The sequence below is a fragment of the Brassica napus genome, chromosome C1 (genome assembly GCF_020379485.1).
Source record: "Brassica napus cultivar Da-Ae chromosome C1, Da-Ae, whole genome shotgun sequence".
Lineage (NCBI taxonomy): Eukaryota > Viridiplantae > Streptophyta > Magnoliopsida > Brassicales > Brassicaceae > Brassica > Brassica napus.
Window position 1 is genome coordinate 36,981,453 of NC_063444.1, and position 27,380 is coordinate 37,008,832.

Below are 27,380 nucleotides of genomic sequence, written 5' to 3' on the forward strand. Positions count from 1 at the left end.
TGGAAAGATCTTTGATAGTTCAGGATGGGCTTCCAGAGTATGCATGAATAATATACATGAATATTAGTGTGCTTCTTTCTTAAACTAGAAAAAAATGAAATGAGATCAAAACTAAGGATTAATATCTACATATTTGGAAAATTTGATAATGTGATTTGCAAATTTTGGAGGAAAAAAATATTTATATACACATCTACTAGGATTCGAACCCGGAGATGACTAGGAAGAAAGAGGGAATTAAGGGGTAGTAGCCACTAGGCCAAGTTGATTTCAGTCATTACATGTTGTAAGTAAAGTAATATATTTCTTTTATTTTTATTCAACTTAAATTTTTTTTAAAAACTCTGATTAGTATGGGCATCGAACCCGGGTCGAGTCAAGCATTACAATTTCGACAGATAAGTGTTTTAGCCGCTAGACCGAGGAGAATCATCTGTTACACTTTTCCACATAAATATTCTTAACAGAAAATGTTGTATTATAAACCTTGGAAAGGAACTCGGTATTTCTGGATGGGATTCCAGAATAGTTGAATATTACTGTGTTTTTTTCTAGCAAAGAAGTTTAAACTAAGAATTGAAATGAGATCAAAAGATAATGTTGTATATTACAAAATTTGGAAGAAATCATACTTATTCGGGATAGGGTTCCAAAAGAAAAAATGTATATGGTCTGGTGCATATCATGTAACCATCAAATAGCCAACATCCAAATAATAATCAATAAAAATGTAGAACTTCATCCTATAGGCCTCTCGCATGTGCTCTTGTTGTGCCCTCCTGTGCCACATCTGCTGCACTTGTGGGACTGAGATTTAGATCCAGGAACCCCAAACTCGCCAACGGATCTCTTTCTCTTTGTAGGAGGGCGTCCACTTTTCTTTTTGGTAGCTGGAGGTGGGCAAGACAGTTCATCAATATTCTCTGGATAGGTGGACGTTGACAACTCTCCACCAGGATGTATGCTTTCAGCATAAGCTTTAGCCCACGTTTCTGTCAAGTGAGAAGCATCAACAAAAAGGTTTTCATCTCTCTTGATATGCTTAGCAGCAGCGATGGCATGGATGCAGGGGATCTTGTCAATGTCGAAAACATTACATGTGCAATGCCGCTTCTCCAAGTCAACAACAAACTTCATTGTTTCATTCTTCACCTCAAACTCGCTTCGATCAACTTGATACACATTCAACAACATTGCGGCCCCTAACCTAGATACCAATTTCTGCACAACTTTTGGAGTAACCAGGTGCTTATGTTTCACAGCCGCTTCGCGTCGCTCAAAAAACCAAGTGGTCATCGTCAATCTGATAGTTTCAAGGAGAGAGATAATGGGCAACTCACGAGGCATCCTCAACATAGAATTGAGAGACTCTGCAATGTTGGTAGTCATGATATTATACCTGTTCGCAGGCGCATAGCTTCGTGCCCACTTCCTAAAATCAGAATCTTCCAGATACTTAGCCAATTCAGGACATTTATCCTTTATGTCATTGAAGATTAACCAGAACTCGTGACACGTATAGGCATCAGCAGCGCTTTCCACCAGAGGTAGCAACCCAGTCTTCGCATATGTAGGAGTGATGTTGCGGAGCAGATGGATCCTGCAAATTCCATGGTGAGATAAGGGATATACATCCTCCAACGCTGAAGAAATGGAGTTAGCCCTGTCTGATACAAAAACAAGATCCGAAGCGTCCGGGATCTTCTGGCTCAAACCTCTAAAGAACCATTTCCAAGAGGCGCCATTTTCTGCGTCAACCACTGCAAAGGCGAGAGGATATAGATGATAATTCCCATCTTGAGCACAAGCTGCCAATAAAGTCCCATTGAATTTTCCCTTCAGAAATGTACCATCTACTGCAATAACTCTCCTCATCAATGAGAATCCCCTTATCGAAGGACCAAAAGCCACAAATGCATACTTGAACTTTCCTGCAGCATCCACATGTTGATAAGTCAAGGAACCAGGGTTTGTTTCTGTGATTTTATACAACCACCTAGACAAATTGTAATAGCTGTCTTCAGGAGTCCCTCTAACCAAAATCTGAGCTTCTTCTCTCACTCTCCAAGTTTGTTTGTAATTGATGTGAACACCATGCAGCATCCTGACCTGTTCAATGATCTGTTTCGGTTTGAGACCTTCCTTTTTTTCTCCATAATTGCTGCAAATCAAAGAACCCAACAACTTTGCAGATGCTTGTCTGTGGTTGGCTTTCCTGTGTGTTGTATCACATGTATGCTCATGAACATACTTTTTAACAACGAAAAAATCTGAAAGAGGTAGCTTGATAGCACGCATCCTCCACGTGCAATTTTCATCAACACAACTCAAAAGCACTCTTGACTTGTTAGAAGAGACAGTCTTGTACTCAAACTTCCACTCTAAAGCCCATTTCTTCATCCTCAACATAAACTCTCTCTTTGTCTTAAAATAGCTATTCACCTTAATATCGCCAGCTCCTCTCGTGGTTGGTGAAAGTCCAATATGGACAGGGCTAAAATCCGGAAGAGCATTCAGAGGAACTGCAGAAACACCTTCATATAGAAGACTCTGCAAAAGTCGAGTAGTTCTGTAAGGCATAATACTTGATTATGAAGCATATCATGCAAACACAAACAGAAAAAGGGAATTAGGGACAATGTACCTGTTTTTCTCTCTGCACAGTAGAAAGAATCATTGGATTGGCATTCAATGGAACAGGAGAAGCAAATGTATCAGAAGCTTGAGTGTTACAGCTAGCTGGATCAGTACTAACCTGCAAAAGTCGAGTAGTTCTGTAAGGCATAATACTTGATTATGAAGCATATCATGCAAACACAAACAGAAAAAGGGAATTAGGGACAATGTACCTGTTTTTCTCTCTGCACAGTAGAAAGAATCATTGGATTGGCATTCAATGGAACAGGAGAAGCAAATGTATCAGAAGCTTGAGTGTTACAGCTAGCTGGATCAGTACTAACCTGCAAAAGTCGAGTAGTTCTGTAAGGCATAATACTTGATTAGGAAGCATATCCTGAAAAGTCTAAGGAAGAAAAAAATCATACAAACCTTAACACACAAACGACAGGTTCCATCAAATGCTCTAGTCTTGGAAATGAAAGTTCTGAGCTGACGAGTATTACCTATCGAGAGTGGGGGGAAACTTTCAATAATACATTTCATATCCAATGAAATACCATAACTCAAACTGATTTCTTCCTCTTTAACACTAAAATCTTCAGAGACAATCTTCATCAAATCTTCATACAGTAGATCTTCTTCTATGGAAATGATTGATGCATTCCTCTTCAAATCAACAAGAAACTCCCACTCGAGATATTCTTTTGAGATCCATTGTCCACAGATGCACAAAACTTCCATTGTTCTACAAAATCAACTTCAATTCATCAACAAATGAATAATATATAACAAAAACTAAATAATGTATAACAAAATGAAATGATTCAAACCTTAATCAAATCAGACACACGAGAGAGAGAATGAGATGAATAGACGTAGAAACGACAGATCAATTGAGAAACAACGACGACGACGATAAATAAACGGAGAGACGACGACGGATCAACGGAGAGGCGAAGACGACGACGGAGAGACGACGACGATGACGACGACGGAGAGACGACGACGATGACGACGACGATGACGACAACGGAGAGACGACGACGACGAAAGACAGCGATGAGGAGAAGAAGAAGCGATGAAACGAGGACGGCGACAATTGATTTTAAATTTTTCTTTTTAATTACTGAAAGAAGAGGGCATAAGGGTAAATTACCCCTTTAGTGAAACCTATTTTTGTGATTTCTGATCCTGAGTGCTAGTTTGGGGAGGAAAACTTTGTTTGGTGTTCTTTGTGTCATTTTCTCATTTGCAAATCTTCTACAAATAAAAAAAATCGTAAAATAAAAGAAACATAAAGTAAAAACTCTATAAATTAATTAAGAATCTTGGTACTAAGGTACTTTTTAATTTATAATTTTTTTTACATTTTTTTACAAATATATTTTTTATATAAAAAATAGTTAATTATATTGTTATCTTATCGATTTATGTCATATTTTAAACCGGTCTAACTCGTGGCCGAAATAATTATTAATTTATTGTGTATAAATTTATTAAATATTAATTTATAGAATCTCTATAACATTATTTAAGAAGTCAATTTCCTATGTGTCGCGTTCACGTTAATTCTCACGATGGTTTATTACATTGTTAACCTTAATGAATTAATATTATTTTGTAATTGTCATTATCAAAATTTATATTTTAGTTTTTATACATTGTTTGACTTTGTATAAAAAATTGGATTTGTCTAGTTACTCATTTGAGGGTATATTGTGTTACATATATTCCATCAAATTAAAGTATAAATATTTCTAATATAATTCAACCAAATCATATTTATTGTATTCATTACATTAGTTTGGTTTTCATCTTAGATGTGTATATATATATATATATATATTTATGAATCAGCTAGTTGTAAATAGCCCCATGACTATGTTAATTTTATAGAACTTAGTAATTTGGTATATGTTAATTTTCAAAAATAAAGTGATGATATATACAAAATTGCATAAAAATATAACATATACATTCTAAAAAGGAAGATTAAATCTTTACTTTAATATCAAGATGATTTGCTTTCCTTTTTATGAAATCACATTATGTATAAAAAAAAATTTGTTTTAAGTTTTATAATTATTTTCTTTATCATTTATGTTATTTGAAAAATATAAAAGGGAACATAAAAAGAAAGACTAAATTAAATTTTATTCATTAAAGATATCTTATTTTATGTTATTTAAATTGTTTTGTAATAATTTTAGAATATATTGATTTAAATAAAATCTTAATACTTTTAAAATATATATTATGTTGTTTAAAATGATTTTTTAAAAGGAAAGATTATTTCTTTACTTTAAAATCAAGATTATTTTGTGAACTTTCCTTATTATAGTTATTATTGTTATTATTTAAGATTATAGTTATTATTGTAAAGATATAGTATTATATATTGTCATTATTTAAATAGTTAGTTTCCTATGTGTCGTGCTCACTTTAATTCTCACAATGGTTTATTACATTGTTAACCTTAATGAATTAATATTATTTTGTAGTTATCATTATCAAAATTTATATTTTAGTTTTTATTAACAATTTTTTTCTTATGTAAAAAAAGAAAAATATCTATATTTTTAAAAAAATATTTATAAACTATTTTTATTTTTGTTTTTAATATATATGTATGTACATATATATAATCATATCAATATCATAAAGAAGTTTAGTATCAAAAAGGAAATATCTTAAAAGTAAAAATACATAGCAGTTTGTTATATTTAAAACATGTAATTTGACAATAAGAAATTTCCTTTTATATAAATCCCAATTTCATAAACTATTTACTAATTTCCATTACTAATATATCTATTTATATTTTCGTTTTTCGTAATATTTCTTTCTATAAAATCATATCAATATCGTGAAGGAATTTAATTAGTATCAGGAATAATATCTTAAAACAAAAATATAGAGAATTTTGATATTTAAAACATGTGATTTTTAAAAAATTAGTTTCCTTTATAAATCTCACTTTCATAAAACTTTCTTGATAGTTTTTGTTTAATAACGTTTTTCTACGATTGTTAATAATGTTAGTTAAATATTTTTCATTTTAAACATAATAAATATTTTTCATAAGAAAATATCAATTTAGTTACCAAATCAGTATTTACTTTTAATACACTAAAGACAATTATTTTTTCTTAATTATAAATTTTCTAAAATAATATTTACTTTTTGGATAATTATTCAATCTCTTATGTTAAACAAATTCTCTTACAATTTCGTATAATTTTTCTTTTCATAATTACAGATTCTCAAGGTTAATACTATGTGAATGTTTCAATATCTATAAAAATAAACAAATAATTATCTCAAATCCATTTCCATTAGAAAATTGTTTTCCTATGAATGTAGTATTTGATAAAATTAATTAGGTTATTATTACGTTGTAAAACTCTAATGATCCACGTGCTTTTAAAAGATATCAATTTTGATTCTCTTAAACTTCTGATCAACACTTAAACTTTTTTTCATAAATTTAAGTCAAAACAAAATATATCAATTTAAAAATACATATTTACAAATCTTAGAAACTAAATTAAATTGTAAATAATCTGATTTAGTATCATTAAAATTCAACTGAAAAAAATATACAACTCAACATACCAAAAATAACTTAATCGATCCAAATTATTATACACAAAATCATATATATAGTTAATTAAGATAATGTAGTAACGTAGTTTAAAACATTGTTATATTTGTCTTTCTAATATACAAACTAAAAAATAATTTAAACTTATCAATAATTAGAAATAAAAAGTTAATCAATTATAATGAAAAACATTGTTATATTTGTCTTTCTAATATACAAACTAAAAAATAATTTAAACTTATCAATAATTAGAAATAAAAAGGTAATCAATTATAATGATTTTATTATTTTGTAAATGTTTATATCCTCACCTAGTTTATATTGTATGTCATATGCTGTATAGTAACATTCAAATCTTTCGAATAACCATATATAAATATACTCAATCAAAGATACATCACATGGACTGATGGCTATAATTGGGATTTGATGCAAAACACTAAAACATGATTTTTCTAGATTTCTGCAACTTCTTTCCCTGAAACTTCTTTATCCCTTAGTGCTCTGAGTTTTGCCTTCTTTGCATTTAACACAGAAATGAACTACCTCGACAAAAAAAGACTTAAGTTCAGTGCTAAAACACGACAACATCCTTTCCACAAAAGACTAGTCTATCCCAAAAGAAGAAGCAATTAGAAAAGGTGATCCAGGATAGTAGACATGCCTTTGCGTAAGTTGCATCCTCAAACTCCATTTTTTCACTGCACAGTCTTTCACCTTGGGTTAGGCATTTCTCAGCTTCACTTTTCATCTTCTCAAAGGACCTTGTCTTGTTCACAACTTCTTCCTGTGGAGTATTTTATCAATCAGAATAAACATATATCAAAGGAATTAAGGTCCAATTCATAATATTCATTCCCAAGAAAGTCAAGAACGTACACTTAGCCTTATGTTAGCCTCCATAAGAAAATCCAAGATCCCAACAGTGATCTTCTTGTTCTCATGTGATGGTTTACATTTCCACCTCCACTCCAGTTTAGTCCCTTCCTTCTCAAACGTCCAAGACAGCTGTAACCAGAGACCATTCCTTCAGCAAAATCATTATCATATCCACAACATTGCATCACTAGAGAGCATATCGAACTAACCCGTTTAGATCCTTCAAGAGCGTCGGAGAAGGTGTAGATCGAGTTAGGCTGCTGAAACCCTAAGTACTGCTCGGCGAGCTGGAGATACTCCGACACCGGCTGGTCCCACTGCGCCGCCCGCTCCGCCACCTCCTCCTCCGTCGCTTCAATTCCGATCAAACAGAGAAGAATAAAAAAATCAGTTCATAGGAAGAAAACAAAAAAAAAAAAAAAAACAGATTCGAATCGTGTGGATTTGTACCGTTGCAAAGCCAAGAGGAGGAGCCATCGGTGATGGAGATATCGAAACGAGAGGGATGCCAAGTGCCTTTGACGAATATCGGATCGGTGCTCGAGAGTACGAGTCTGAGACACGTGTGCTTCGTTCTCTCTGATTCAACCATCGCCACCGTCTGATTTCCTTCTTTTTTTTTTGGCTAGTCAAACGAGGCGACGACGATGGTTTCAGTCAAAAACATACTCTTTTGCTTATCTGGAGGCTGAGTCAGCATCAATGCTTACGTGGTTGCTGATTCATCCTCTGTGTTTAAAATCCAACTCATCATAAAAAAAGATAATATATAACCAGGCCTCATTCATCGTATATTAATCTCGGAGCATTACAACATATTTTGGTAGTCACGTGTCATCACTATATTAACTCTTAGAATCTTTAAAAAATAGGTTGGCTCATCACACCTTATATTATATTTTTTATTAAACTAACTATCAAATTTATTAATAGTGTATAGAAGAATATTCTCAATTCTTTCTTTAAATAAAAACTACGGAATTACCTAATAAGGTTAACAAATATATGACAATTAATGATTTTGAATATAAATATTTGATAATAAGTTTTCTATCTTCTATTATTTTATTGAATTTTATATTCTTAAAAATTAATTAATTATATTAATTGTATAATAAAAAAATAGTTTTTTTCTTATATGCTACATTTTGAATTTTTTTAAACGATTATAAATTACTAAAACTATTAAAATTCCACAATGAAATTTTCGTAATCAGTGATTTAACTTTTTTTATAACAAGATACAAAAGATCATAAAATTATATAAATATGAAATCTTATGTAATATATATTCAGAGTAAATATATATATATATATATATTTCAATATCGTTCAGATTAAAATATAAATCATATACAAATACATAAACATGTTAATTTTAAAATTTGCATTGAGTAGGAAGCATCAATTAATAAATATTTATTGGGAAATTTACTAGAATGACTCAAATTAGTTTAGAAATTACTAGAATAACTCTTAAAAGTTTAAAATTACCAACAATATTTTATGGTCGAAAATACCCTTGACTATTGTTATGACCAAAAAGTAATATTACAAAAGTGCCATTTAAAATTATTAAAAAAATCCGACGACAAATTTATTTAACGTAAAATAAATCTTTCGGAATATAAATCTGTTAAATTAAACTGTTGTAAATTTTAAATCTGCCTTGTATTTGGTGGCAGACTTTTCTGTTACGCAGATGTATTTAAGCTGGTAGATTTGTGTGGACGATTTAAGATTGTCGATAGATTTATCTATTTAAGATTGTCGATAGATTTATCTATTTTAGTCTGTCATATGTAGTAACCGATTTGTTGAAGTCATCAATTTTTTTTTCTGAAGTAGTCAAAGTTTTGAGACACAGATATGTTTATCAGTAATAGACATAATTTTTATGATAGATATGTTTACCCGGTTTAAATTTGCAATCGACTTTTGTATTCATTTGGTGGTAGATTTTTGAAATTGTCGTCTTTGGCGGCAGACTTTTTAAATAAATTTTAAATACTAAAGTGGGACACAATTAAAATTTCTAGCTAAATTCAAATAAATTCCGATTTAATCTAAATTGGATCCCGGTTTAGATTGATTGAATTTGTGGAATCATTTTTGTGAATGGCCTGCACTCCTCCAGCAGCTGCTTATGATCCTTCACCACACTCGGAATACTATCATATACATAGATTGTCGCCTTATGTAAATCAATGTGTTGAGCAACCCAGTGGTTTCCGTTAATATGGTGGCAGAGGAACAAGCTGTCGACATCTTCAAACCACTTTTTACCGGTCACAAACATCTCCTGTTTAGATTGATTCCACTGATTTGACTTATTTTCTTATGACAGAGTTATATATTTGACTCAAAGTGTTAGTAGACCTTTTATTTTACGTAGTGACAGACTTTTTAATTTATGTTGTAGCAGATTTATTAACGGAAATATTGGTTTATGTAAACCAAACTTAATTTAATGTTCAATTTTGACCCGGTTTACATTAAATTCAAATCTGGTTTATTTTTAGGTTAATTAAAATCAGAATTAGGTATCAAATTATGAAGTATCAACAAACTCTAAGTTCTTTCTTTGGTATATTTGACGTATTTTCTGTGTATGTATACATATTGTCGCGTTTCATTGTCCAAGTTTTTTGCAGCATCTGAAGCATAAGGTCTGGATTTAACTTAGAGTCCACAATTGTTTTGTCACTACAAAGCAGGAGTAACAACACTCAAGGTTGGCATATACAATAATCCGACTAAGAGAACATCAGCCTGCGTCCTGGACTACTTGTACATCCAATACAAAAAAAAACAACCAAAAACTATATAAGCAATTTAAAAACAACATACATACTACTTAGCAAACTTCAGGAACCTCCTCATAAATTTCTGCAGCCATCTTCATATGTAAAACCGGAACTAGACGCAATGCCAAATGCCAAACGCTCTCTTTGCAGTGATCAGCCCCTACTGCAATTTCACTTATCATGATCTCAGCCATCACCTGGATGTTGTTTGATTACAGTTTCTTCTCTTCAGGTTTAGCAGGCACAAAAGAAACTTTATTTTCCTCTCCTATTTTATCTGCTTCTTCTTTCGTCACTTCCTTTTGCATTTCTTTGGCCTTTCTTGACTTCAAGGCAGATGATGATGATGAGTAATTTACGATTATTTGTTTTTCATTTGACCAACCAATCTTTTTAGAGACTCGTAAACTGCAAAAATAAAAGGCTAATGTAAGTAACCTGAGATTAAAAAGTGTTTGTCTTGATGCATCATGTAATATATTTATACATGTTGCAGTTCAGTTTGAAGAAGATGGGACTCAAAACTCCAATAAAAGATGGAAGCCATCCTCTGAACAACGTTCTTGGGTCCTTCCTGACGCAGCACTGTCAATAGCGATGGACCATTCATCTCTATTGATAAGAAGATTTGTCTGTCTGAACACATAGGAGATGTAAAAGAAGATGTGTTTGTCAAGATGATAATGTAATCAATTTAACAAGAGACCAAATAAATGAGCAGCAGGAACAAATAACAATATCCACCGAACATTGATCAAAGCACAATACAAGAAAAATTAGCACCATTCCCTTTGATCAATACACGGAAACCTTCCATCCTTCATATATATACTTCAATCTTTGGACAGAAAAAACGCAAATACGATTTGCATCAACATTCCAACAGAAAGATCATCAATCTCAATCAAACAAGAAAAGTACAACACCTGTAGTAAAATTTTCAGTCTCTCCAATGGAATAACATCAGTCTTCGACCTGATCCGACCAAAACCCAGATTTTGATTCACAAAAACCCAGATTTTGATTTAAGAGAATGAAAATAAATTGCAGTAGGAACCCACACTCCACCGGCAAACAGATCCCGATAACGGAATTGCTTGGAGATTTAACCCCTTCACTCGCTAGTTTCGCTTGATTAACAATCGCCTACTCGCTCGTCTTCACATCCTCCGATTAGGGTCCGTCTTCGTCGTCTTCACCCAATAAAGGTTTTTTGATTTTTTAGAAAAGAATAATGACCCTAAAAAAATAAGACCTCTAATGGCAAACTTGTGAATACTAAAGTAAGGACAGGGTTTTGTGTCTTTTTGCTTGATAGTTGTGTTATTCTAGTAATTACAAAATTACAAGAGTTAATCTAGTAATTTGATGTATAATTAAAGTCATTATAAGTAATTTCTCGTATTTATATTAATATTTACTCACTTCTCAATTAATCAATACTAGCTTAAGATCCGCGCAATTGCGCGGAATGAATGTTATATATAAAACTAATTTTTATCTATTATTATTTATTTGTATTCATTTACGTATTGTGTATATAATTAAATTGGAGCAAATACATAAATCAAAAACAATACTTCTTGTTTATTTACGATACTTTTTTGGTAAATAAATCAAAACAATCATTTTATTTATTTTATATAGTATATAACTAAATTTCAATGACAGAGACATAGATATACAGCATATTTTAATATTAATATTTATTATTGAGAATTCATATTCGTATGATAAACACAAAATTTCTAATGTGCAATTTTTTTAATGCGAATTTCAAAATTAAAATATTAAGGTTTCAATACTTTTTCAATACAAATTTAGAAATTATCATATTTAAGTATTATTCTATGTTATATAGTTTAATTTTAAACTATATTATTATATAATATGAATGTCTAGTAAATGAAACTTCATATTCATACGATTTATGATCATTTTTATCTTGTTATTACCAAACAAAAGTTAAACCATTGATCACAAAATTTTAGTGTGAAACATTTAAAGTTTTTAATAATTTATAGTCATTTTAAAAATTTAAAATATAACATATAAATTTTTTTAATTTTTTATTATATGGTTAATGTAGTTGTTTAATATCTTTTAATAGTATAAAATTAAACAAAAAGAGGTAAAATACAAAAATTATTATCAAATATTTATTATTCATAATCATTAATTGTTATATATATGTTAATCATATTAGACAATTCCATACCTTTTATTTAAGAAAAGTCCGAGAATATTCTTCTGTACGCTATTTATCAATTTAATAGTTAGTTTAATAAAAAATATAATATAAGTTAAGATGTACCAACTTATTTCTCTAAGAATTCTGAATTTCTTTCTCATGGTGACACGTGACTACAAAATAATGTTGTAATGTTTCTCAATTAATATATAATAGATATATAATATTACATGACAAAATAAATAATAATATGTATAAATAATTTGTATACATAATTAAAATTTATACTGCCCAAGCGCGGATCTCAAATGTTAGTTGATCATATTATTTCATAAATACAATTCTTCGTATCGAAGTGAGATGGTGAATTATAACATCCCAATGATATTATTGAAGCCTAATAAATTAAACAGGTTAAAAAAAACAAAATATCAACAAACATGACCCTACTCATCAACCTCATATCGACGGTCCATGACTGTACGTTTGGAGACTTGTGACATGATGGTTGAACGATCAAAATTTGATTTAACGACTATTATTAAAAATATATATTTTATTTCGCGCATACCGCGGATAATCACCTAGTATATAAATAAATCAATGAAGCGATGTTTAAAATAAGAAACATTAGTGAAATTAAATAATTTCTATATTAACGGAAACTCAAATGTTTATGTCGCCTAGACAATGCATTGATATTAGAATGTATACTCTCAGTGAAAACAAGGATTTGAAGCTTTTGAAACTGTTAACGGTTTGTATAATGTGCATTAAAATTATGATATTTGCATATTGTTTTCTCTTACTAGAACTTATTTAGCCTTGATTATCAACGTAATAACTGATTTACTACATATACAACCTTTGTCATACTCGTTTCTAGTGCTTCAAATGTGTCTTTGTACCTAGTCGTCAAAGACCTAAAGACATATTTATGCGGTTCCCAGAATATTATGTTTAATTTGTGGTTTGGAAATTCTGATAAAAAGTTCGATACATATATAAGAACTATCATCAATTCTAAAATAATAAATTATTAGAAACCGCCAAACCCGTGCAACTAATTACTCATGATCAGTCTAAATAGGACGTCTATATACATGTTCCAAACTAAACTATTATATTATATCTGAAATTATTATTGTTTTTTGAAATCTTCTTTAGGAATTATTATTATTATGGTTTGGCTATAGACAAATGGGACCGACCCACTAATTTGCTGGATAGTCTTTCTTTTACTCCACTCAGCGCATACCTCTATCACACAGCACCTCAATCATCCCGTCTTCTTGTAAATTTTCCTATATACCCATGTAGACTTGTTTTGACATTTATATGAACAAGGGCTGATCAGGAAAGTACAGAAGACTGAGATGCTTATTTTACAATTAAATTAATAAACAAGGGTGGTGGGAAGGGTTTTTCAACAAGGGTGGTGGTGTGGGATAATCAAAATCAAAGAGCAATAAATAAGATTTGTTGCAATGCCAGTAAGGATGTTGTTTCTTTTCTATAATCACTTCTTTTTTTTTATATTTGTTTATGGATTGTTTCCTTGCCAATCCAAAACCACGTTTCTAAACTGATAAAGAAGTAAATTGTGTGGATATGGTTTTAGTTTCTTAATTAAATAAATGATGATGGTTGAATTATGTTTTTTTTTTTTTTTGCTATGAACGAGATTGTGGATGGCTCATAACGAAGATATTATGATTTCTAATCTTTCCATTTATCTATGACGATGCAATCTCCTATATAAGGAACTTATATGTTATGAATAAAGATATACTTTTCCATTACTTTTATAACACGTTATCAGCACGAAACTCGAAAACCCTAAGCTAAAACCAAATCAAAAAAACCCTAACCCTAGCCACGACCCGACGAACCCTAAACCCCGATAGCGTCTCTTGTTTCCGCGTCTGTTCCAGCTCGCGTCCCCGATCAGCTTCAGCCCAAGGCGTTCCTGATCCTAGCTCAGACGTTCGCGACCCGAGAGCAGTTCCAGCACGCGATCTCTTCCCTGTTCGCGACAGCATCAGACAGCTCGCGTCCGACGATCAAGGCGTTCCCGATCAGCAACAAAGGACGTCCGCGACCCGATAGAAGCAGCTCAATCCGATAGGAGTCAGCTCGCGTCCTGTTCGTGTTCAGCTCGCGGTTCATCCTCCTTGGTGGTCCGGTTCAACAATCATCTAAGGTTAAAGGTAATTCGAAACCTAAGAACCTATAATCGAATTTGGATTGATTGATAAAGAATGAAACCCTAAAACCCTAATCTTTATGAATCAAAACCATAGGGTAATAGATCAAAAATCCTAATTGAGTAAATCGAAACTCTAAAAGTTCGATACCCCAAACCCTAAATCATGTTCTTACATGATTAAAACCCCAAATCGGTTTTTACAAGTTAAGATCCGATAAACCCTAACCCTATACCTAAATAATATAAGTATCAGAATTAATTATACTACTAGATTTTGACCCGCACTTTCAAAGCGCAGGTTTATTTTATTTTTTTCAATGGTCAAAATATTTAGTAAATGTCGTATGAATATTTGTATTTTATTTTATAAAAGACTTAAACCTTTTATCTTTCTTTATCGTGTTTCATTTTAAATGACTATTTATGTTTAAAAAATTAAAATTTATTTTTTTAATGAATTAAGGTGGTATAACTCTGATAAATCAATTTTATTATGTTGTTAATATTTTTAATAAAAATAATTATATACTTTTAATAAATATTTATACTTTTCAACAAAAAAAATCAATTGAAAAAAAATTATTTGAACTTGGACTCAATGGCCCAAAGGAAAAAAAATGTGAAAATTGGATATGAGTTCTTAATCGGCCCAAATGACCCAAGAGAGATCTAATGTGGACAGTGGGCTGGATCCGAAAAAAATGGCCCAATATAGATGTGTTATTAATATTACTTGATTGTTCTTAATGAAACATGCAATGTTTGTAAAGAAATGACAGACTAAGGTAAAAAGGACAATATGATCCTGCTTTAATAGTATAGATAATTATCAAATCACATATTAAAACCCTAATCGAATATTTTGAATTCAAAACTGTTTTGGTTTTGATCATTGAGGTTTTAAATCTGATTGAATATGATGCTATGTTGCTAGAATTGTTTGACCGTTAAATTAATAGATTTATTTTCTCATCCTGCTTGGTTAATTGTTCATCTGATTTAAAATGGTTTAAACCGACCAGCCTGTTAAAACATTGATTGAATCTGATGGGTTGCTAACTTGCTTTGCTTATATAATCCGATAGGCTGATAGATTGATTGAGGTTTACTTGTTTAAAATCCGAATGATCTGATTGCATGATTCTCGAGGTTTAGTATCATCTGCTAGGATTGATAGTTTTGTAATCTGATATGTTTTAAATAGAAACCCTAAATAATATGAATGATAGGTTATATTGATCTGATTTGGATGTCTTTGAGAATTGAGAATCCGTATGCTAGGTTGATAGGTTCATGATAAAATCTAATGTCTTGAGGCTTAAGATTGTATGCTAAGTTCGATTAAATTGATTGATCTGATTATATGTTTTTGAGGTTTGATAAATTCGGATACTAGATAAATTATTTACACATGATTTATGCTAAATACCAATCAGCCTTGAAACTGATTTATTGAAATTCAAGCTTGAAATCTATATTCTAGTATTGCTAAAATCAGCCTTGAAACTATCATTGAAATTCATGCTTGAAATCTATATTCTAGTATTGCTAAAATCAGCCTTGAAACTGATTGAGTGATTAATAAATCTTTTTAATAGTCTTGCTAAAATCCATTGATTGTTAAACCCTAATTGCATGATTAATTGAATCCATTATTGCTAGTCTTTATAAACCATAATATTATGAGCACATAGAAATAGTATTGCTGAGACTTGCTAGAAATTGACTGATTGATTAAATGTCTTTAAGATTGATAGTCCCATTGTCCTCACAAGATTGAAATCCGAATTGATTATTTTTAAGAGTAAGGCCGCATGAAAATTATACCTAAATATTGAGTGATATATGGTTTGAGATGTCGAAAATAAACCTGGATTTTGTTGCCCTAAATCTCTATGGAGATAATTATTTACGGTGGGCATTGGATACAAAGATTATCCTAAAGTAAAAAAAAAAAAGACTTGGTGAATGTATCATAGAAGGCAATAATGCCAATGAGAAAGATTGATACATGACAATATTAATTATTAGCCATCATCTTATTAAGAGTCTCAAAGATCAGTATCTGACTATAGTGAATCCTCTAGACCTTTGGACAGATTTAAAAATCGAGATATGATCACCAAAGAACAGTGTTATTACCAAATGCCCTATTTGATTGGAGGAATCCCAGAATCGAGGACTATAAGTCCGTGGATGAGTCTATTGCTAGCTGAGCAAAATAATGGATTACCAATGAGAAACAGTGAATTGAGACCTCCTGGATTAACCCCATTACCTGATACCAATAAGGCCGCAAAAGAAAAAAAAAGGTAACCACGTCCAGAATGATAGACCACACGGTCATGGCCGTGGAGGGTGGAAAGGACGTGGCCATGGCCACTATAACACATTTGGCCGTGGGAATCACTATAGCAGAGGCCGTGGGTATCAACCCAATTTAAGCCATGGTCAAGGCAGAGGCCGTGGTATATCCTTTAAACCACAAAGCTCGACCAAATCAGTGTGCCATAGATGTGGAATGGGAACCATTGGGCTAAGATATGAAGGACTCCCAAACATTTATGTGACCTCTATCAAAGAGAGTCTGAAAGGGAAGAATCCTGAAACCCACTTGGTCTATAAAGATGGTGAAAATAATTTTGAACATGATCAAGAAGATCTTATGAAATATGAGACTTATGATTGCCTAAAAGAATCAAGTTGATAATCAGATTTCGACATCAAACTTGTGTGATTGCTTTGCTTGTATGCTTTCTCTGATTTTTATCTCCTTGAATTTATTTCTATTACATTGTCTGCTTAGATTAAATGAATGAATGATTTTTCTATATGAGTACGCTGAAAAACGCCAATATAAGTACTAAAGCAGATATCGCTAGTCTGAAAGAAGACTATGGCTAGGATAATATATTATTGCCTAAGGGTATGCATCTAGAATCAGTAATGCCTTATATTCACTCAGCTCTAAGAGCAAGAGCAGCCTATTGAGTTTTAAAGATATAAGAATGAATGGTTTCCATATTGAAACAATGGGCGAAAGAAACAAAGAGTTCCTTCAGATATATGTATAAAATCGCCCAAGGCCATAATAAGTCCTAAAGACTATACATGCATTCTCTACTGACCTAGACTATGCATAGATCAGTATGATAGAGGCTAAAAATCTGCGAAAATATACACTTTATGGCACGACCGGATTGGCCATCCTGGTCCAAACATGATGCGCAAAATTGATATTCAAAAGACACACATTAAAAGATAAGAAGAGTTATCCCAAAGAATCTCACGTGTGTAGCATGTACAGAAGGGAAACTTATTAGGCCATTACCAGTAAAACGGCTACGAGCCTCTTTTTCATAAATAAAGACTATATGTCTAGATAATACTGGTGAATACATGTCCCAAGCGTTTAAATAATTATGGTATGTCCATGGGGGTAAGTGTCGACAATTCTGTGATACATGTCCATACCAAGAACGGCTTGGCCGAAATCTTTTAAAACGCAAATAGCTGATTGATAGACCAATAACTTATGAGGTCAAAACTCCCATTCATAGCTTGGGCCACACGAAATTTACATGCACCTAAGTTAATACGCATCAGGCCATTTAGTGAGCATAGATATCCCCTATCACAATTATTAACGGGTCAAGAGCCAAACATACCTCATCATAAGACATTTGGATGTGCTGTCTATGTACTAATTGCTCCACCACTGAGAACTAAGATGAGGATATATGTTGGATATGATTCTCCCACAATAATAAAGTACTTTGAGCCAACTATGGGTGATTATATTTGAGGCTAGGTACACGGATTATTTTAAGACCAGGAGGAGAAAAATAATAAAGCTGGGAAAAGAATGGTAAAAGAAATAGAATGGAATCAACCATCAATGTCTTGGCAAGATCCTCGGACTAAAGAATGTGAAATAGACGTCCAAAGATTATACATTTACAAAGCTAGCTAATCAAATGGCAGACACATTTGATGTCCAAGAAGAGACACAATCAAGTTGCTACAGAGTCTAGACAACGTATGAAACGTGGTAGACCAAATAGGTTCCTAAAGATAAGAATCCTCGGAAACAAAAGAAAGGTGCAGAGAATGATAATCAAAATCCAAATCCGAGGTTACTAAGGAAACCATCCCAGACATGAAGATAAGGCCGGCCGGCTCTAAGGTACAGGTACCAAACAATGTAGCTTGGGACGCCAAGCTGCAAAGTACTAAAGGCCCTGATAATAATGAATCTCAATCGATTATATCATGTCTGGAACATAATGGAACCAATAAGGAATGTCGACATAAGATGATTTATTTGCATACAAGGTAGCACTTGAATTTATGAATATAAGCGAGGATCATGAATCCGCGTCAATATAAGAGTGCGCATTAGTAGAACAGATTGGATTGAATGGAAACATGGGGTTAAATAGTTTAAAAAAGAAAAGCATATTTGGCCATATGATGTTAAAACCAGTGGATATAAATGAGTCTTGTGAGAAATAGAAATCGTGAGATATAAAGCTGATGTTGCACATGGATTCTCACAAAGACCAATAATAGATTATGAGGAGACATACTCTCATGTGGTGGATGCAACTACTTTTAGATTTCTCATAAGTCTGGCTATATAAGAGAGAAAATTAGACTTGCAGCAAGTTGATGTAGTAACTGCATATTTATATGGTCCACTGGATAATGAAAGTATTAGAGGGTATTGAGCTGAAAGTACAGCAAGTTCTCGAGAACAATATTGATAATCATCAAAGTATATGATCTGAATATCCTAGGAACCTCTGGATACAATTTCCCAAACAGTTGAATATCTCAAGAAAGAGTTTGAGATGAAAGATCTTGGAAAACAAACTTTTGTTTGGATTACCGCTTGAGTACATTAACAATGAAATCCTTGTGCATCAAATAGTATATACAGAAAAGGGTACTCAAGAGATTTAATATGGACCAGTCTCACCCATTATCTAGTACATGGGCGTGAGATCACTTGTTTTGGACACTGATCCATTCAGTCCAAAGGTGGACGATAAAGAAGTCCATTTAGTCCTGAGATGGACGATGCAGAAGTCTTGTTTTAGACACTGATCTGATTGGTCCATAAGAAGGACGATGAAGAAGCCTTTGATTTTGGTTTATTTTATACTAACCAGTCCAAAGAGAGGTTATTTGGTTTTGTTGATTTGTTTTCAGACAGGTTATGTTTTACACATGGTGGTACACGCATATCACAGCAACATCATCCAAGATTTCGTGTGTGTGTATTTGAGACTCAATATGTTCGATCAGATTGTGGCATGACCGATGGTAAAGAAGAACCAACTATCATGTTCGAGGACGAAGCATATTCTGTCCAAGATCTTCATCACCCATGGATTTCAGAAAATTGGAGATGTCCAAGGGACCTTCAGTAATGTCCAAATCAGGGGGAGTAATGTGTGTTGTACTCTTTTTCCTTCACTATGGTTTTGTCTCAATTGGGTTTTCCTGGTAAGGTTTTAATGAGACAACATTAAAGCACATTAAAAGCTCTAAATGGTTATGGCATCCAAGGGGGAGTGTTATGAACCAGATTGTGGATGGCTCATAACCAAGAGATTATGATTTGTAATGTTTCCATTTATCTATGACGGTGTAATCTCCTATATAAGGAATCTCTATGTTATGAATAAAGATAGTTTTTTCCATTATTTTTATAACATTTTTCTAATTCTTATATTTGTAAAAACTATGAGTATATATGAATGTTGATTTATTTTAAATGAAACAAAATTTTGTAAATAAACAAAATGTAACTGATGTATTTTAACTACTTGCACAAAAAATATTATAGTAGTTGTAGCCACACTTAAACTGGTGTTTGGAAATAATTGTTTGATTTCTTGTCCCTTTATGCTATCTTAATGATTGTCTGATTATATTCAATATAGCTCCACGTATATACGAGAAAAAAATGCATAATCTCCGAAAAGTTTGCCCCACACTGACCTGAAAGTTGTTCTGAATTAGATTAAAATATTCGAGTAAACCAACGACATCGTTGTAGTTTCATCTTAGAAACTTTGTTTAGGATCAAAAAGAAATGAAAAATAATAACTGGAGTATTATATTACTCCCCCCATTTCATAAGAACAAGTCCATCGAGAGGATTCAAAAGGAGTTTCTCCTATTTAAGAATATAAGAATTGTAAAAAAGCATGTGAAAAAATTGAAAAGTTCTCTCAACCAAAATTTTCAGATACTGGATTTGACGGCTGTCAATTTTTTGTTGGTGTTAATTTTCAAAGAAACTAAAAAGTAATTTTTTTATTAATTTTTCTTTTTTTATAGAAATTCTGGGAGTTTATTCCAATAATTAAACATATTTTATGTGGATTTTAAAATAATAAAATATACTAACATATTTTTATTTAATGTATAATTATTTAAATAAAAATGACTTAATTAAACATATATTGGTTAGAGTAAAGGATAAGAAAGAGATTGTATATGAAACAGTGCATTTGAAAATGTAGAATGACACTTTTTGAAACAAGAAAAAATGCTACTTTTTATGGAATATATGGTTACATTAATAGTTAATTACTAAATGGTAACATTAATAGTTAATGCAATCGATAGAAAGTAAAATTTAGGGTTAGGTAAATAAACTGAACCTGAAAACCCGAACCAAACCCGATCCGGTAAAAATGAATCCAAACCGATCCAAACCCGACATAAATATCAATGAATCTTGTTTTATGGTATTTCGGGTTATGAGTATTATCCGAACGGAACCCGAACCTAAATGGGTACCCGATAGAACCCCAAACATTCAAAATCTCAAAAGGAACTTGTACCAAACATGATTTTAATTCTTAATATATATCCAAATACACTAAAATATTATTGAACATTTAAAATAATTATCTATTATTTGAAGGTGGCTGTTGAAGCTTGAAGTTGTTAGATTTTGCTTTTATTTTCATTGAATAATGGTTCTCATTTCATAAAAACTTGGTTTTCGTTTTATGTTTTCATTTATTTGGTTTTCTTCCTATCAATAACTATGTTTAGTTTTCGTTTGATTTTGAATGATTACGTTTGATGTTTTTTCTTATTGTTGAATCGAGTTTACTTATGTTTTGGTTATAAAATATGTACAAATTAGGTATTTTAAAACCAAAGAACCGGTTTTATTTATGTTTTAGTTAAGAAGTATGTACAAATCACGTACTTTTAAACCAAAAAACCTGATTAAGACTCAAACGCGAAAGTACATTGGATTGTACCGGTTCTTTGAAAATTTACTAACCCTGACCCGAACCCGATAGAACCGGAACCAGTTCCAAACCAAAATTTTATATAACTCAAATGGGATTGATTTTGATAAACCCGAAGAACCAAGATCCGATTGGATAAATCTGAAACCCGATTGAGACTCTGAATGTCCAGGCCTAGTAAAATTAACTGACACAATATATATAAAGAAAATTAATTATATTTCTTTTTGGAGTTTGCTAGTGAAAATAGTTCAACATTAATCATTCAAAAGAATCAAAACACTAACATGTATTCGTGTTTTATTTACCAGAAATTAAGAAAAAAAATAGTGTTCTTTTCCTATAAATAATTCGTGAGGGTGTCTATAAAAGTTAATGTCCAGTCTAGCAAACCCAAAATTTTAGTTTAAAATTTACAAAATTAATATTGGAGCACTAATTAAGACACGGTGTCAAGTAACGGGCGTTAGCACCGACGAGGAAGGAGATGGTATAAAATACACACTAACAACATAAATTGCATAGTATTCATCACCATCATTCTCAGAAGTCACAAACAAACACACACGAGAGAGAAGGAGCAGTTACAAGTTTCTCTCGCCTGTCACGAGAACAATGGGTGAGTACAACAATCTTCTACTTCGATTTCATCTATTTCTGATTAATTGCCTGCTTAGGAGTTCGTTTTGACATTTCGGCGTCTGTTGATTGCATTTGATATGATCATAGTCACACAGAGGTCCACTTCCTCATCTGATGATTTTGCTTTCCACATTACCAATATTTTTTTCTTTAAACTTGTTTTGCTTAGATTCCAAGAAATTTAAGGAAAAAAAAATCGCTCTCAACGCTTTAAAATGAAGGAAACATGAGATTTTTCTAGCTGCATGTCTATTTTTTAAATGCAAGAAGCTTCAGCCATGATGAACAAAGCATCTTTTCTTCGTTGATTATTCCTTGACTATGCAAAAAAAAAATAGTCTGGCCGTGTGTACAGTTTAATTTATCTCGTAGAGAAATTGAAAGTTGATTGATTATTATTATATTTATGTGCTTGATTATGCTTTAGAATATACTTTTTCCTTTAGAACAAAAGCTGTATTCGTATTTAAGGTCCCACGTTTGGTTAGCTTAATGCTTTTAAGAGAATACTTTAGATGGTTGGTTGAATTCTTGGTCGTTTTCACTTGTATCTAAGCATACTTTAGTTTTTATACTGATAATCAAAATTTAGTTGTATATTGTCTTCAGTTGAGTATATCATTACTGAATCATATCATAAATACGATTGCAAGGTAGGTTTTATCTTACCGTCTCACATAGATTCTATGTAATATGATATACCAACTTTGAACATTCATGTGTCTACAATGTTTTAATATCCATTTTTACTTAACTGTTTGGTGTTGCGACAGATATCTGCATGGATAAAGAGCCAGATGGTCTAGTGGTCTATGCTAATAGTGATTCTTGTGATCCAAACCAAGAAAATGTTTCTGTACTGCCTCCCTTAGATTCAGTATCACGCGACGAAGCCAATGGAAATACAGAGCTTCTATTAACAGAAGAGAACGTTGAAGTAAAAGAATATGATGTTAAAGAGTGTACTAATGAAATTCCAGCTGCTAAGCCATTGGAAGATGGCAATATGGAGATAGCTGCGTTGGGAAAGGAAGCTAAACGTGCGTTGAAAGCAGGTCGTTGGATTAACAAAAAAAGGAATACTGTTCCACAACCATTTGCTTTAGCTACTGAGAAGCGTGCTTCATCTACTACACGTTCGTTTACGGGTGAGTCTCATGGAGTAGCAGCTGTTTCGAAAATATATCCGGATGGGTATAGTAAAGTACAAAATCAGGCCACAAAGGTTAGAGTTTATGCTATTATGTTAACATATACTTTCTTGAATCGTAGTTTCTTTGTCTAGCTAACTGTAATGCTTATGGACTTATTGCGAGGGCAGGTACCTAGGAAACCCTTGCAGCCAAAAAACAAGAAGGTTTCTGATGAGGAAGATTCTTGCTCTGTTGCTTCTTAGTATGTTTCCTTCTCATCAGAATTTGTTATTGTTCAAAAAAAAAATTGTTTATTTTTAACTTAAAGTTGCCTAGCTATTTCTCTACTGAACATGTGACTATCGTCGACAGTGCCAAATCAAGAACCATTGTCACCGCAGCTCCTTCGTTTCGATCCACTGAGCGTGCAGAGAAGAGGAAGGAGGTGACATAATATTCCATTTTTTCTGTTTTTAAAATTCTTTTGCATTGGCTATCAGTTGATTGTTGTTCTTTAGTTCTATATAAAACTGGAAGAGAAACACCAAGCCATGGAGGCTGAGAAAACGCAGAGCGAAGCAAGGAACAAGGAGGAAAATGATGCAGCCTTGAGGCAACTAAGAAAGAGTTTGATGTTCAAAGCAAACCCAATGCCCAAATTCTACCATGAGGGGGCTCCTCCAAAGGTTGAACTTAAGAAGGTAACACACAAGGTTCTCTTTCTCTATAAACATTCATAAAATAAAAGATTATTCATTCATAAGCTTTAAAACACTTTACGAGTTAACGTTGTTAACTAATTTGCAATATGACGGTGTATATGAATCCAGCCACCTCCAACACGAGCGAAGTCGCCAAAACTAGGGCGGAGGAACAGGAGGCGGCATGAAACGCGAAAGACTCTAATAGTGATCTCTAAAGAAGACCCTGATGATGAAACTGCACACAATGCTGACCAGATAAACCGGTTTGTTACAGAGGAAGAAGTGAACCAAAACAGTCTTTTGGTGACAAGGAACTGAGAGTTATGTTTCTGCTGTGAGAATGTGTGGGATGGCTTGTGTTTTTTTTAATTTTAATTTATGATTCTAAGTGTAATTGTGTGTAATTTAATGTTATTTTTGTTGCATGTTTATGAATGCAAGAATCTTCCTGTTTGACTTTTTTATAATGAATCTGTCTTGTTCATAACGACTTTGTAGACTCGACGCGGCGTATATTATTATTATTTACGCCTACCGTGGGGTCGTGCGAAAACCATAGTATTATTATATTTTATTTTATATAAGGTAAGTTGTTTGATCAAGCTTATCATTATTGGTGAGAAGTTGGTGGATCAAGCTTATCATAACTTGTCGAAAAGAAAGGTTGTATTCTGTTTGTCTCTTAAACGTACAGAATACTTAGCCAAGAAAGGTCCAATTCATAATATTCATTCCCAAGAAAGTCAAGAACGTACACTTAGCCTTATGTTAGCCTCCATAAGAAAATCCAAGATCCCAACAGTGATCTTCTTGTTCTCATGTGATGGTTTACATTTCCACCTCCACTCCAGTTTAGTCCCTTCCTTCTCAAACGTCCAAGACAGCTGTAACCAGAGACCATTCCTTCAGCAAAATCATTATCATATCCACAACATTGCATCACTAGAGAGCATATCGAACTAACCCGTTTAGATCCTTCAAGAGCGTCGGAGAAGGTGTAGATCGAGTTAGGCTGCTGAAACCCTAAGTACTGCTCGGCGAGCTGGAGATACTCCGACACCGGCTGGTCCCACTGCGCCGCCCGCTCCGCCACCTCCTCCTCCGTCGCTTCAATTCCGATCAAACAGAGAAGAATAAAAAAATCAGTTCATAGGAAGAAAACAAAAAAAAAAAAAAAAACAGATTCGAATCGTGTGGATTTGTACCGTTGCAAAGCCAAGAGGAGGAGCCATCGGTGATGGAGATATCGAAACGAGAGGGATGCCAAGTGCCTTTGACGAATATCGGATCGGTGCTCGAGAGTACGAGTCTGAGACACGTGTGCTTCGTTCTCTCTGATTCAACCATCGCCACCGTCTGATTTCCTTCTTTTTTTTTTGGCTAGTCAAACGAGGCGACGACGATGGTTTCAGTCAAAAACATACTCTTTTGCTTATCTGGAGGCTGAGTCAGCATCAATGCTTACGTGGTTGCTGATTCATCCTCTGTGTTTAAAATCCAACTCATCATAAAAAAAGATAATATATAACCAGGCCTCATTCATCGTATATTAATCTCGGAGCATTACAACATATTTTGGTAGTCACGTGTCATCACTATATTAACTCTTAGAATCTTTAAAAAATAGGTTGGCTCATCACACCTTATATTATATTTTTTATTAAACTAACTATCAAATTTATTAATAGTGTATAGAAGAATATTCTCAATTCTTTCTTTAAATAAAAACTACGGAATTACCTAATAAGGTTAACAAATATATGACAATTAATGATTTTGAATATAAATATTTGATAATAAGTTTTCTATCTTCTATTATTTTATTGAATTTTATATTCTTAAAAATTAATTAATTATATTAATTGTATAATAAAAAAATAGTTTTTTTCTTATATGCTACATTTTGAATTTTTTTAAACGATTATAAATTACTAAAACTATTAAAATTCCACAATGAAATTTTCGTAATCAGTGATTTAACTTTTTTTATAACAAGATACAAAAGATCATAAAATTATATAAATATGAAATCTTATGTAATATATATTCAGAGTAAATATATATATATATATATATATTTCAATATCGTTCAGATTAAAATATAAATCATATACAAATACATAAACATGTTAATTTTAAAATTTGCATTGAGTAGGAAGCATCAATTAATAAATATTTATTGGGAAATTTACTAGAATGACTCAAATTAGTTTAGAAATTACTAGAATAACTCTTAAAAGTTTAAAATTACCAACAATATTTTATGGTCGAAAATACCCTTGACTATTGTTATGACCAAAAAGTAATATTACAAAAGTGCCATTTAAAATTATTAAAAAAATCCGACGACAAATTTATTTAACGTAAAATAAATCTTTCGGAATATAAATCTGTTAAATTAAACTGTTGTAAATTTTAAATCTGCCTTGTATTTGGTGGCAGACTTTTCTGTTACGCAGATGTATTTAAGCTGGTAGATTTGTGTGGACGATTTAAGATTGTCGATAGATTTATCTATTTAAGATTGTCGATAGATTTATCTATTTTAGTCTGTCATATGTAGTAACCGATTTGTTGAAGTCATCAATTTTTTTTTCTGAAGTAGTCAAAGTTTTGAGACACAGATATGTTTATCAGTAATAGACATAATTTTTATGATAGATATGTTTACCCGGTTTAAATTTGCAATCGACTTTTGTATTCATTTGGTGGTAGATTTTTGAAATTGTCGTCTTTGGCGGCAGACTTTTTAAATAAATTTTAAATACTAAAGTGGGACACAATTAAAATTTCTAGCTAAATTCAAATAAATTCCGATTTAATCTAAATTGGATCCCGGTTTAGATTGATTGAATTTGTGGAATCATTTTTGTGAATGGCCTGCACTCCTCCAGCAGCTGCTTATGATCCTTCACCACACTCGGAATACTATCATATACATAGATTGTCGCCTTATGTAAATCAATGTGTTGAGCAACCCAGTGGTTTCCGTTAATATGGTGGCAGAGGAACAAGCTGTCGACATCTTCAAACCACTTTTTACCGGTCACAAACATCTCCTGTTTAGATTGATTCCACTGATTTGACTTATTTTCTTATGACAGAGTTATATATTTGACTCAAAGTGTTAGTAGACCTTTTATTTTACGTAGTGACAGACTTTTTAATTTATGTTGTAGCAGATTTATTAACGGAAATATTGGTTTATGTAAACCAAACTTAATTTAATGTTCAATTTTGACCCGGTTTACATTAAATTCAAATCTGGTTTATTTTTAGGTTAATTAAAATCAGAATTAGGTATCAAAT

The 27,380-nt window shown here is 32.2% G+C and overlaps 3 protein-coding genes and 1 long non-coding RNA gene across 7 annotated transcripts; 2 read left to right on the forward strand and 2 right to left on the reverse strand.

The window, feature by feature from the left end:
- Nucleotides 1-585: 585 nt before the first annotated feature.
- On the reverse strand, nucleotides 586-6,771 carry LOC125580192. The gene is made up of 2 exons (XM_048744366.1): nucleotides 3,049-6,771; nucleotides 586-2,960 (listed from the first exon to the last, which is right to left on the reverse strand). The coding sequence occupies exon 2, from the start codon at nucleotides 2,578-2,580 to the stop codon at nucleotides 739-741; it is 1,842 nt and encodes a 613-aa protein (XP_048600323.1). The 5' UTR covers nucleotides 2,581-2,960; nucleotides 3,049-6,771; the 3' UTR covers nucleotides 586-738.
- On the reverse strand, nucleotides 6,578-7,795 carry LOC125580195 (DNA repair protein XRCC4). Of its 2 annotated transcripts, XM_048744377.1 has the most exons (5): nucleotides 7,553-7,778; nucleotides 7,312-7,454; nucleotides 7,103-7,231; nucleotides 6,888-7,010; nucleotides 6,578-6,765 (listed from the first exon to the last, which is right to left on the reverse strand). In XM_048744377.1, the coding sequence occupies exons 1-5, from the start codon at nucleotides 7,692-7,694 to the stop codon at nucleotides 6,679-6,681; spliced, it is 624 nt and encodes a 207-aa protein (XP_048600334.1). In that variant the 5' UTR covers nucleotides 7,695-7,778; the 3' UTR covers nucleotides 6,578-6,678. The 2 variants fall into 2 exon arrangements, with proteins under 2 accessions (XP_048600334.1, XP_048600333.1); XM_048744376.1 differs by having other exon boundaries at nucleotides 6,578-7,010; nucleotides 7,553-7,795.
- LOC125580196 lies at nucleotides 6,977-25,724 on the forward strand. Its single transcript, XR_007317938.1, has 2 exons — nucleotides 6,977-7,059; nucleotides 24,784-25,724. It is a non-coding gene; the product is annotated as an uncharacterized LOC125580196 (long non-coding RNA).
- LOC106378657 (protein WVD2-like 3) lies at nucleotides 22,002-24,555 on the forward strand. Of its 3 annotated transcripts, none has more exons than XM_048744374.1 (6): nucleotides 22,002-22,211; nucleotides 23,008-23,459; nucleotides 23,556-23,629; nucleotides 23,740-23,812; nucleotides 23,886-24,080; nucleotides 24,198-24,555. In XM_048744374.1, the coding sequence occupies exons 1-6, from the start codon at nucleotides 22,208-22,210 to the stop codon at nucleotides 24,387-24,389; spliced, it is 990 nt and encodes a 329-aa protein (XP_048600331.1). In that variant the 5' UTR covers nucleotides 22,002-22,207; the 3' UTR covers nucleotides 24,390-24,555. The 3 variants fall into 3 exon arrangements, with proteins under 3 accessions (XP_048600331.1, XP_013674213.2, XP_048600332.1); XM_013818759.3 differs by having other exon boundaries at nucleotides 23,886-24,068; XM_048744375.1 differs by lacking the exon at nucleotides 22,002-22,211 and adding an exon at nucleotides 22,241-22,331.
- Nucleotides 25,725-27,380: the final 1,656 nt, after the last annotated feature.